Source organism: Micromys minutus (genome assembly GCF_963924665.1).
Source record: "Micromys minutus genome assembly, chromosome: 17".
Classification (NCBI taxonomy): domain Eukaryota; kingdom Metazoa; phylum Chordata; class Mammalia; order Rodentia; family Muridae; genus Micromys; species Micromys minutus.
This window is the reverse complement of record NC_137952.1, coordinates 27,127,694-27,139,941: the sequence shown is the minus strand read 5'-3', so window position 1 is coordinate 27,139,941 and position 12,248 is coordinate 27,127,694. Positions and strand designations below refer to the sequence as shown.

Below are 12,248 nucleotides of genomic sequence, written 5' to 3'. Positions count from 1 at the left end.
GTCCTGGCTATTCATATCCAGTCTGCTGGCCATGTTCAGTCTTTCAGTCTACTCTGAACTCTTCCAGAAGCCTCTGGCTGATCTCTCTGTCTCTCTCTCTCTCTCTCTCTCTCTCTCTCTCTCTCTCTCTCTCTCTCTCTCACACACACACACACACACACACACACACACATCTACAATAAAGAACTTCCCCTTAACCATACCATGCAGTGGACATGTTGCTCTATGTCTTCTCCACATGTGAGCCCCACTTCCCAGGGCCCCACTAGAACTGAGCAGCTTGGGTCCCCAAACTGTTTGTCTGCCCCCCCCATAGGGGCAGTCTAGGGCCCTCTGGCCTGCTGCAGATTCAATAAGCCACACTGAAATGGCTGTTTTGGGAATACACCCTACAGGAATAGACAGGATGATTGAGGAGGGTCTTGAAAACTCTGAAATTCCATCTTCCCACCTGCAGTGTCTTCCAGATGATAAAGTAACTGAATGCAATCTGTTGTTGAGGCCAGATATGGTGGTTCACCCTTTCCATTCACTCAGAAGACAAAGGTAGGCAGGCCTTTGGGGGTCCCAGGCCAGTAAAAGCTACTTAGTGACACCTGGTTTTGTTTACTTATTTATTTAGGGTTTCTGTAGCCCTGGTTATCCTGGAACTCTCTCTGTAGACCAGGCTAGCCTCAAACTCAGAAACTCAGCCTCCTGAGTGCTGGGATTAAAAGAGTGTGCCACAACTACCTGGCTAATAATGTTTTTAAATAAAATAATTTTTAATAAAGAATTTGTCCTTAATGTTCATCCATCAGAAAATTTGAGAGTATGGACCAGAAGCCCCTGGGAGTTCTTAAAAACTTAACAGGGAACTTATAAAGCTTTTTTTTCTTTTTCTTTTTCTTTTTTTTTGCCTCGACTTTTCTTAGGAATGTCGTGGAGTCTGCACAGACTACACAATAATAATAGTTTACCACAGAGTGAAGGCCAAGGCAGGTGAGATGGGCTGTGCTGTTAGGCACTGAAACACGAAAATGCCACTCTTGTCCCTAATGTGATTTTGAAAATACAGTTTCCTTCTCCCTGACTTCCTTCCCGGTTCCTTCTTCTGATGTGTGTGCTGGTCTGTCTTTATTTACTTAAGTTTGGTGCTAGAGTGTGATCCCAGAGCCCTAGACACCTAAGCATGTGCTCTACCACTTAACTGGAACCCCAGGCCTTGGTTTTTATTTTCCTGGTTTATTTCGTTATGTTATTGTTGTTTTGAGAGATGGTCTCTCTATGTGCCTGGCATATTATTTGAAATTGTTTTACGTTGTTGTCAAGCCTGGCCTGGGTTCTGTGATCATTAGTCTACAGAGTGTAAATATTACAGATCTGTTAACAAGTTTAGTTTTGTGTGTGTGTGTGTGTGTGTGTGTGACTTTTGTATTTTGTTTATTTGGTGTTTGTGTGAGTGTATGCATGAATGAATTCTTGGGGGTGTTCTCATTTCACAGTGCACATGTGGAAATCAAAGGATGATTTGGGGGACTCTGTCACTGCCCTAGGACTGCAAACAAAAATGGTCATACCTGCGGTATCAGAGAGTGGAGGGGGTAAAGGCAGGGTGATATACAGCAGCCTGGAGCACAAGAAGGATTCTACCCACAGACACCCTGCCTCTGAGCAACCGTGAGAGCTCTGAGATGAAGAATGATTCGGTATAGGCACAAATTTTTCTCAACCTACTTTTAATAAGGGTCTGACTTCTCCTCTAGCCCACCACCCACCAGAGGTAGTGGAAAAGAAATGGTATTAGGATATGGGGGAACTGGACCTGTTTAGAAATAGTTCTTTGGGGCGATCCCAATCTTCATAGTTCTCAGTCCAGTTTACTAGCAAACACCAAATACGAATCAGCAGCTGCAGACCAGTCCACTCGGCAGATATCGCACACAAATCAGCAAGGGCAGTTCAATCCAGAAGGAACCGAGAGTCTCGCCAACCAGTCCAAGTCCTGCAAAGTGGCAAGAAGCCACAAGAACCTCATGAGTTCTTCAGCGAGTTTCTCTCCATGAAGAGCACAAGCAAAAGTTCAGCAACACAATGTAAGGCAAACCAATACATGTGTGTCGTCGGCGAAGACTAGCAAAGCAAACTAATGCTCACCTCCTCACTGTCTATGGGGTCACATTTACATTCCTCCTAAATATCATGTGTCCTTTCATGTGTTTGCTGTAGCAAAACATCCTTTCACCTGTGTCTGCTTCAGCAAAACATCATTTGACATAACTGACTTTCCAAAGAAACCAGAAGTTTCCTCCTCAGCTCGGTTTCTGATTAAATCTCCTTGGAAAGATTTCTGTGCCAGAGGATGTGTTGGTGTAGTTGAGGTCCGAGCTGTCACTGCTGCCTTGGACTATGTTGGTTGTGGTCTGTGCTTCCTCCAGAGACCACACTGATGTCTGTGATCTCTGTACTGCTTCCACAGGTTGTGTTGGTGATGTCTGTGGTTCCTGTTGATGATGTCTGTGGTTCCTGTTGATGATGTCTGTGGTTCCTGTTGATGATGTCTGTGGTTCCTGTTGATGATGTCTGTGGTTCCTGTTGATGATGTCTGTGGTTCCTGTTGATGATGTCTGTGGTTCCTGTTGATGATGTCTGTGGTTCCTGTTGATGATGTCTGTGGTTCCTGTTGATGATGTCTGTGGTTCCTGTTGCTGCTGGGTGTTATATTGGTGTCCATGACCTATGCTTCCTTTGGATCAGGTTGATGATCCTGGCTGCCCCTGGCTACTATGGGCAAGGGAGCTTCTTTTGCAGTATATTGACGACTGCGTGTTCATAATGGTGAAAGAGAGACATTGAAGACTTATGTAACAACCTCTTCCTGCCTTCCCCCCAAAATAAAGGGGGAAGCTATTGAAGAGAGTCCTTAAAAACTGTGATAAAGATGCTTAAGTGTGGCTCTTCACAGTTGATGGCTCCTGGCAGGGGATTAGGGGTCAGGAAGGTCTTGGTTTTCTTTAAGGGGCTGGCCGTAAAGAGTTGTATGTTCCAATGAGCATATGGGCAAAACAAATTGGAGTTATGGGTAGAACAAATTGGAGTTGGTGTTTTGCTTGTTTGGTCTTGTTTTTTTTAAGACAAGGTTCTCTAAAGTATGTGGGTAGGTGTGTATTGCTCTAACTGTCCTGGAACTCAATCTGTAGACCCAGCTGGCCTTGAACTCACAGAAATCTCCCTGTCTATGCCTCCCGAGGGCTGACTTTAAAGATGTTCGTCACCCTGTCCAGCTTGGTTTTTGTTTTTGTTTGGTTTTGGTTTTTGTTTGTTTTTAGGATTTAAGGGCTGAAGGGTGGGAAGGTAGACCTGGGAGGAATAGGAGAGAGTGCAGTTGGGGTGCATTGTGTAAGTTCCCAAATAATTAATGAAAATATTATGTTGAGAGAAAAATGTACAACAAAAAGCATAAACAAACAAACAAACAATAGCTTTCAGGATTTAGTTCCCTTTGTCCCCCACATGAGACCCTGGACTAGTGACAAACACCTTTACCTGCTACACCAGCTCTCCAGGCAGTTTAACTGTGTTTTAAACTTCTCCATTTCCATTTCCTTCTAACACTTTTTATTGTGGGAAGGGTGTGTGAATGTGTGAGTGTATGGTGTCTGTGTTTATGTGGTGTGGTGTGTGAAAGTATGTGAGTGTGTGGTGTGGGGGGTATGTGATGTGATGTGGTATGTGTGTGAGTGTGTGATTGTGTGGTGTGTGTGTGTCTGTGTGTGTGTCACTATGTGAGTGTGGTGTGAGTGTGTTCATGTCTGTTTGAGTGAGTGGTATATGGTGTGGTGTGTGTGTTTGTATCTGTATGTGTGGTATGTGATGTGGTGTATAGTGTGTGGTGTGTGTATGTGAGTGTGTGAGTGCATGATATGTGTGTGTGTGGAATATGATGTGATGTGGTATGTGTGTGTGGTGTTTAATGTGGTGTGTGTGAGTGATTGTGTGGTATGTATGTGTTTGTGTCTGTGTATGTGACTGTGTTAGTGTATGGTGTATGTTTGTGTCTGTGTGTGAGGTTTGTGTATGGTAATGTGGTATGTGTATGTGTGGTGTGTGTGTATAGTTGTAGATTGTGTGTTGGGGGTGTGTGGTATGGGCGTGTGGGATGTGTGTCTCTGTGTGTTATTGTGTGGTGTGTGTTTACATGTGTAGAGGTAGAGGACAGCTTTGCCCAGTCGGTTCCCTCCTTCCTTTGCCTGACTTCTGGGCCCAGGGTCTGGACTGGCTCACCAGGCTTGTGTGGCAGTGCTTTTACCCCGAGCTATCTCAATTTCTATCTCTAGAGTCTACACTCATTTTTGTTTGTTTGTGTTTCTTGACACAGGGCTTCTCCACAGGGTTTCTTGGTGGAGCCCTGGCTGCTTTGGAACTTATTCTGTAGATCAGGCTGGCCTTGAATTTATACAGATCCCTCTGCCTCTGTCTTCCTGGTACTGGAATTAAAGCCATGTGCCACTACCGTGTGCCACTAGTGCGTGTGCCACTACTGCGTGTGCCATTACTGCCTCGCTCTATAGTCTGTGTTTTGTTTATAAAGGCCCTGAGTCTCCTATGCCTCCTACACCCTCAGGTAGTGCCTTACTTTCCTTGTGGCAGCCAGATTTCCCGGGATTCCTAGATGCCCCAACTCCAGGGCCCTGCCCTCTATCTCACCAATCTTCCTTTCCCATTCCTGAGGTTCCCCAGTGTAGGTGGCAGAGCCTAGAGGAGGAAGTGAAGTCTGTATTTGAGGTTCTTTGACAGACCTTTTTTTTCTGATTCCTCCAACCCAGCACCAAATCCTGATGGCCTAACCCCTAAGCTCTCATATCCATGCCTGTTCATGTGGCTTGCCACCTTTACCTCCAGCCAACAATCTGATCAGGCAGCCAGAGTTTCTTCTTATAAACACCCCTTTCCTGCTCACAGCCCGCCAGGGCTCTCCGCTGACTCAGGAGGAATGTGCAGCCACAGTCTGACATAGCTCACCCCGCTGGCCAGCATCTGGGCTACCACCTGTTTAGCCCTATGTTACCTCTGTGTGCTAGCTCGTCTGACCTTGTCTCCCCTGAGGCACACAGCGTTCCATGAATCACTATCCCAAGAGGTTCCCTTTGGACTCCCTCACCCAAACAGCCTTCTCTGACTTGAGTCAGGGGACCTGTTTAGGTAGTCACATTTCATGAAAAATTGTCACCTGTCACTAATAATTCTAGTCTCCAAATTCCTTGAGGGAGACTCTTTCACGTGGCATCATCACCTTCCCGAGAACTGTGCACGACAGTTCTTGAAGAATGGTAGCTTAAGCACTGCCTTGCAGGGATGTAATCCACATCATTCCAGAGTCTAAGGCTGGGAGTTACAAGCTGAAGGCTTGCCTTGAGCTATATAGAGTGAGTTCAAGACCAGCTTTGGCAACTTACTAAGACTGTGTTTCAAAAGAAAAGGTAGAGCTGGAGAGATCTCCATGGTTAAGAACACTGGCTGCTGTTCCAGAGGATCCTGCTTCAATTCCCAGCAACCACATGGCAGGTCACACCTGCCTGTAAACTCCTGTTTGAGGGAATCCAACACCCACATATAGACGTGCAGGCGAAATACCAATGTGCATTAAAATAAATATTTTTTTAAATATGTAGTTCAGTGGTAGAACACTTGTCTAGTTCTAAGGGCCGTGAGGGCCTAGGTTCAGTCTCCACTACCACAACCAGAATAGTGTTCCATGTGTGCTGTCAAGCAGACTTTTCCACCTCAGCTTGCTGCTTTCCAATGCAGAGCAGACAGAGCTGGGTCCTGATTTGCCCTCAGGTGACCCAGGGTATGGCTGCCAAGGGCTCCCTGACACCAACTGCTTCTGTTGTGTTGTCCTGACCGGTTCCCAGAAGAACATGGCTATAGTCCACATTTTTTCCCATCAACGGCCAAGACATGAGGCCGTCACAACACGGGCAACACAACACAGCCTGGCACTCTTCCCAGGTACAGTGCCTGTCCAGCTGGTCAGAGATGACCCTGGAGACATTCAGACCCATCGGGGCACTGCCCACAAAAACAGTAGCAATGTGTTTCACCCAACCTGTTCCATCCACCGTTCATAGACAGCATCCTCTAGAGAGACAGCTTAGGCCAATTCTGAGAGCTTCCTTCCCTGGCACTAAGCAGGGGCTAGCCTGGACTCAAACCATCCTGCAGTTAAGGCAATTAGCTAGGGGGCCATTCACTCCCCATAGAGAAACTCCTGGTCAGGCTGAGATTTGGGAGTGGTGATGTGTCCCCAGGAGCCAGGTTATGAGAAGCAACATCTAGGAACATGCAAGGGTATAGCAAGGTGCAGGGGAAAAGGGACCACTCTGGGTGACCCAATAGGTCAGCCAACACTACGTCCCTGTGAAACTCTGGGAATAAAAGGGACAATTCCAGGCCATAGGACCCTATGATTGGCATTGCCTAAGAAGTCATCATTGTCACACCCAAGCAGGTGCTCCTTCAACAAGAAGCCATGATCTGAACTGGCTTTCAGAAAGACAGTGGCTGGCCCTAAAGATGGGGGTAAGTCTAGCTTGAGCTCCAAGCAAAACTGTCTTCCTGGGACGGTTGGGGAAAATGAGGCACAGGATCCCAGATCAGGGGCAAGCTTGCTGCTCACAGGTTTGTAGATGGAACTCAGGGCATTGTTTGTGTGTTCCAAGCCCTGGAATATGCCCAAAGTAGCAGTAGCTCCTGCCCTCACAGCCTAGGTACTGAGAGAAGGCAGAAGAGAAGAAAAAAGGCTTTTCCCTTCTTGGGAGCCTTTCCAAAGTTTATCCTTCATTTACCCAAGCCCAGTACAGAGACAAACCACATTTTGGCAAAGGTAATTAGAGATAGTTTATGGGTAACAGTATGGGTCAACTGATAATGGACAAAGACCAGTAGTGATGTTTCCCGGGAACAGACAGATGAGAATATAGGAAGTGATCCAGACAAACAAACAGACAGACAGAAGGATAAGGAAATGAAAATGGGGGATGGGGAGAAGCCCAGTCACAGGAGCTGTGTCTGTGCATAGGATCCAGCTCTGCCCTGAACCCTGGCAATGAAGAGGGATGCTGGACCTTGGTCCTTGAAGAGCTACTTCACCTCCTCTGCTCTTCCTCATCCAAAAGGCTGGTAACATAGGCAGGTGATTTATTACCAGGGTTGGAGTAGTCTGGATAGACAGAGAGGATCAAGGCTCTTGGAGGCTCCCTGGGACTTTGGAGGCCTGGGTGATGTGGAATTAGCAGCAGCAATGGGGGGGATTCTGGTTAGGTACCAGAGGACTAGGGCAGAACCACCGCACAGCAGGGCCCACATCCAGGGCAGGTCCCCCACCTGCCCTGCCCACCACACCAACATGGTGCAATAAATAAAGTTTCAAGTAGTAAGTCAGGGTCAATGAAGGAAGAGTTGGAGGCTAGCGGACAGGCAGGGGCATAAGACACAAAGTCCCCCAGCCACCTGCCATGCCTTCTCAACTTTCTCCAGCTCCGTCAAGTCTATCTCAAGTACCGCATGCTGATGGCCACCGGTGTCCCTGCGGACACTCCTTGCAGGAGCTTGGCTCCTCAGATCAGTGCCACAGGCTGCTCGGGGAGGTAAGGGCAGGGCAGCAGGGTTCCTACGGCGTCCACAATGGCTTCCAGGTGCTCATCTTGTGCCTGAGGCCCACAGAGCTGCATGAAGTCTGCCAAACGCAGTAAGTATTCAAGGTTGTGGCCAGAGAAGCCTCGGCAAGCAAGGATCTGTGTGGCAATGACCTCTTCGGGAGCAGGGCCCAGGTAGCCAGGGTTCTGTGGGGTAGCCACATAGGCCAGTGCTGTGAGGGGTTGGTCAGGGGTGTCTTGAGGATAAAAGGTGACTTCCTTAGTGTCATAACCACCGAGCACAGCTTCCCTCACGTTCAGGTATTTCAGCGCCTCGCTCACCTGCTCCCCTCGAACCTGGTATGCCACGCCCCAAGTGCAGCCCTAGGGGAAAGCAGAGACACCTCCAGTCAGTCACAATACCGGCAGCCTCCCTGCCTGCATTCTAGGATGTTCCCCTAGACACACTCCACACCTGTGTTCTATAGAAGAGGTAAGGGGAGTGGGGAGATGTCTCAAGGGGTAAGTAGTTGCTACCATGAGCTGACCACCTAAGTTCAATCTCTGTGACATGCATGGTAGAAGGAAAGAATTTACTTCCGAATTTGTCTTCTTGCTCCCACACAGTGTGTGCACATGGGCACATACAAATAAATGTAACTCTGGAAAAGCAGAAGGTGCTTCTGATTGCTGAGCCATTACTCCATGAACTGAAGCAATACCCTTCACCCTATTCCCCTTGATTTTTTTTTTTTTTTTTTTTTTTTTTTTTTTTTTGAGACAAAGTCTCATATAGTGCAGGCTGGATGACTCACTATGTAGCAAAGAATAACTTTGAACTCATGGAGATCCGAGACCCTCAGGTGGTTCTCCAAGAAGCACAGAGTGAGCTAGGCTATGCTCCCACTCCTCCCACACTAGAGCTCTGACCCTCTGCACTCTGAGACATTGGATCCCAGGATTCCTTTCTTGACTGCACACTTACCTCACGATCTTCAAGGAGGGTCACCACTCGGCCAGGCTAGACAGGGAAGCAAGAGTTTGAAAAAGACAAATTAGATATTAGCACTTCCAAAAGGGCTGTGAATGTACTTTAGTGGTAGGGGGGGGGCTTGCCTATCATGCACAAGGCCTTAGGTTCAATCTCCAGCAAAACACACCCAGAGAGAGAGAGAGAGAGAGAGAGAGAGAGAGAGAGAGAGAGAGAGAGAGAGAAGAGAAAGAGAGAGAGACAGAGAGAGAAGCCTGAGAGAAAGAAGGTTTGTCATATATTTGAGGCCACATAGCAAAAAGTAGGTAAGATCGGGGAGGAGAAGAAAGAGAAGGAAGAGGAGGAAGAGAGGAAGAGGGAGAGGAAGAAGAGGAAGAGGGAGAGGGAGAGGAAGAAGAAGAGGAAGAGGGAGAGGAAGAAGAGGAAGAGGGAAAGGAAGAAAAAGAGGAAGAGGGAGAGGAAAAAGAAGGAAATAATTGTCTCTGTCAACAGCCAAGAGTGCCAGCCCAAGCCCCAAGCCTTGGGGAGGGCGTGATGAGCAGATGTGGAAGAGACAAACAGCGTGTGGCCCAGCACAAGAATCCACAGGTGCAATCACTAACCTGATGCGCAGGCACACAAATTCAAACCACAAACCAGGTTTACACATTTCCCTTAGTTAGCCCAGGGTCCCTGCCATCCCAGGACACAAGTGCCCACTCTCCTGCCAACCCCACCCCACTCCTCTGGACACAGAAGGATGCTCACCATCTTAGAGCTGCCCCTATGGAAGGTGTCTCCCTGCCAGAACCGTCGGCTATAGCCACGTACGAAGCCCACACGGCTGTCGCTGTAGGCAAAGTCAGGTTTCCACACTAAGGAGCCGTAACCGAAAATCCACAGGGCTTGGGGGTCGCCATCCTCCCAGGAAGGCTGCGCGGATGGTGCAGGGGACAGTGAAGGAGGCGCGGTGCTCTGGGCTGCGGACTCCTGCTTCATGGTGCCGGGCGCAGGGACGGGCCCGGGCGGCCTCCGGGGCTGGTCTCCGGCACGGGCACGGAAGGACCGACGGACGCGTACACCTGGCCTGGCACCGACCGCTCGTTCCAGCTGAGTGGTCCTTCAGAGACGCTCTTTAAACCCTCCGGCCAGGAAGGCCCTCCGACTGCCTCCAGCTGTCCCGGTGATTGGGGCGGGGCAAATCTCTTTCTGGCCAATCACCTTTGTATTTTGCTTCTCGGTTAACCGCGCCGCCCTCCGAGTGGGTACCAGAGCAGCCCGTCCCCGGGCCAATGCTCATGCTGATTGGTTCGGCTCCTCCCCCTTGGCAGACCTGGCTGGAGTGATGCAACGGCGGGGAAGGTTTCCCCAGAACTGGCATGCAGCAAGGGCGCGTCGGATTGCGTCAGGCTGCGGGCACTGGGAACGGGCCTGGAACCGGCGCGGGCACCCGCCGTCTCCCCACAAGGCCCTCTCCATGGTCAGAACGGTGTCTGCCCCTCAGTCCAGCCAGTGCACCTGGCAGAATCATTACCACCCAAAGTGGTGTCCAGTGCAGGGCACGACCAGAAGGAATGCTTTGGGCGACACGAATTCTTGCCTTTGGGGCCCCGCCTAAAAGCACGCACTGCAGAGAAGCTGTTTTGGGCACCCTCCGCATTCCACTCTGGTGCCTCATGCTGTTGCCCACGTGAACAGTTGGAGAAACTGAGTCACGGGGTGTTAAGGGTTTTTTTGTTTTGTTTTGTTTTGTTTTGTTTTTAAGGCTGCAGTTGAGTCAGCAGGGTGGTGCAAGCTTGCAGGTCTCACGTGAGGGCTGTTCCCGGGCCAAATGTGAGACCCCTGAGTTCAGGTGAGTTTGAAGAAAAGCCAAAACTGAACAGCCTTGGGCAGAGCAGTCACGTTGAGGACTGCTGCCTGCACGTGTGGTGCAGGGCCATAAGGAAGAATGCCGGGCCACTTTCACGCCAAGACTATGGGATTAGTTCTCTCCAGTTTGAGATCTTGCAGCAGTGGTCAATTTATGTAGGCACCGAGGTCTGGGGCATCTTTGGCTAAGGGCAGCCGCAGCCTCTTCCCATAGCTTCTTGTCAGGCAGTGGGTGTGGGCAACCGGGTACCAGCCCTCTCCTTGGCAGTTACTCTCTGCCCCGAACCCTACAAGAGCCACCATTGGCAGGTCTCAGGAGCTGTCTCCCCAGCAGCCTGCCCTCTCTGCTCCTGGTGGAACCATTGCGGCCCCAAACTGCAGGCTGGAGGGAAGGTAGAGTCTGACTCCCTAAGCAGCAGCAAGAGGCTGCCCCCGGGCATCTCTCATTGGGAAAGAGAAAGCAGAAAACCTTTCACTTGAATGATGGAACAGGAAGGAGTGAGCTCCCTGGGGGTTCAAACTGTCAATTTTAACCCCAAAATTATATAAACGGGGTTGATTGATCCCGAAAGTGTCTCTGTCCCCTCCCTCCCTTCTTTCTTTCTCCTCCTCTTCCTCCCCCCACCCCTTTCTAAGTGTCTACCTCTAGCTGGGCTGACCCGGAATTCACTATCCACGCCTGGAACTCACAGAGAAACTATTAAGCCTAGCACTCAGGAGGCTGAGGACATAGACCTGGAGATTCGTGCCAGCGTGAACTACAAAACAAAACCATGTCTCTAAATGAATAAGTGTGCGGATGAACGGAGTGCAAGTGTTCTTAAGAGTTGGAGGAGCTTCTGTTTGTTTGTTGGTGGGAACAGAATGCATGTCCTTGCACTCGTAACCCTCTTTGCCGCTGTGGGGAGTTTATTCCTCTCCTCTCTGCCAGTCCCTCTTACTACTTTTCTCCTGCTTCTTACAGAAAGTAGCCCCAGAGAGGCTTCCCTCACGGCCTTGGGCGGGAGACAGAAAACGTATGCACCGTTGAAAATATGAGTCAGTAGAAAAAAAAACCCTGTGACCTCTTCTTTCCACTCCAGGGAATTCTTCAAAAATATGAACAAAAGCCATGTGCCTTAAGTTTTAATGTTTGTTATTTATGGCAGCAAAAGCAAAGGAGGAAATCCTTAAATACCTAAAAAATAGCTAAACATTGAGTAAGTTGTCAACCCACATGATACAGAAGCACACACACACACACACACACACACACACACACAACAGAGAAAACAAGCATTCAGCCATATATGATAACAAAGTTGGCACACCTAACGAAATCCATGAAGCCCTTAGAAACACTTCTATATGGCTGTGCTTACTGGCATTGAAACACTAGCTATGGTGTATAATTACATGAAAAAACGGTTTGTAAAATGACCTAATATAATTTTTCAACTTAAAAAAAAAAAAAAGTCTGAGATGAAACCGAGTGGTTGAGTGTTTGCCTAGCATGTGTGAAGCCGGGGTTTCATTCCTGGCTCTCAGAAAAGAAGCAGCCTATCTGTGCCTATTTGCATGGAGGATTCTAGAAAAGCTCATGAAATGAGCATCTCTGAGTCCTCACATGGGCTTGAGGCAGCATGGCAGGAAATTTAGACTCTGTTTTTGATATTACGGTTGGTATTTTAAAAAGATTTTTTTAAAAAGAAGTTTAGTTCTGCCAAGGGTGACTAACCACATCTATAATCCCAACACATGGGAAAACTGAGGCAGGAGGATTGTGAGTTTAAGGTCAGCCTGGGCTATATAGT

The 12,248-nt window shown here is 48.7% G+C and overlaps 1 protein-coding gene across 1 annotated transcript; it reads right to left on the bottom strand.

Annotated features, from left to right (window-relative positions):
* Positions 1-6,787: 6,787 nt before the first annotated feature.
* CHAC1 (ChaC glutathione specific gamma-glutamylcyclotransferase 1) lies at positions 6,788-9,705 on the bottom strand. The gene is made up of 3 exons (XM_080931379.1): positions 9,355-9,705; positions 8,602-8,637; positions 6,788-8,000 (listed from the first exon to the last, which is right to left on the bottom strand). The coding sequence occupies exons 1-3, from the start codon at positions 9,583-9,585 to the stop codon at positions 7,599-7,601; spliced, it is 669 nt and encodes a 222-aa protein (XP_080787505.1). The 5' UTR covers positions 9,586-9,705; the 3' UTR covers positions 6,788-7,598.
* Positions 9,706-12,248: the final 2,543 nt, after the last annotated feature.

Bases quoted from the DNA above. Each gene is read 5' to 3' on its own strand.
- CHAC1 (XM_080931379.1), bottom strand. From the start codon at position 9,585: ATGAAGCAGGAGTCCGCAGCCCAGAGCACCGCGCCTCCTTCACTGTCC. The intron at 8,638-9,354 runs GTGAGCATCCTT...TTCCCTGTCTAG, and splicing joins ATAGGGGCAGCTCTAAGATG to CCTGGCCGAGTGGTGACCCT. The intron at 8,001-8,601 runs GTAAGTGTGCAG...GCTTTCCCCTAG, and splicing joins CCCTCCTTGAAGATCGTGAG to GGCTGCACTTGGGGCGTGGC.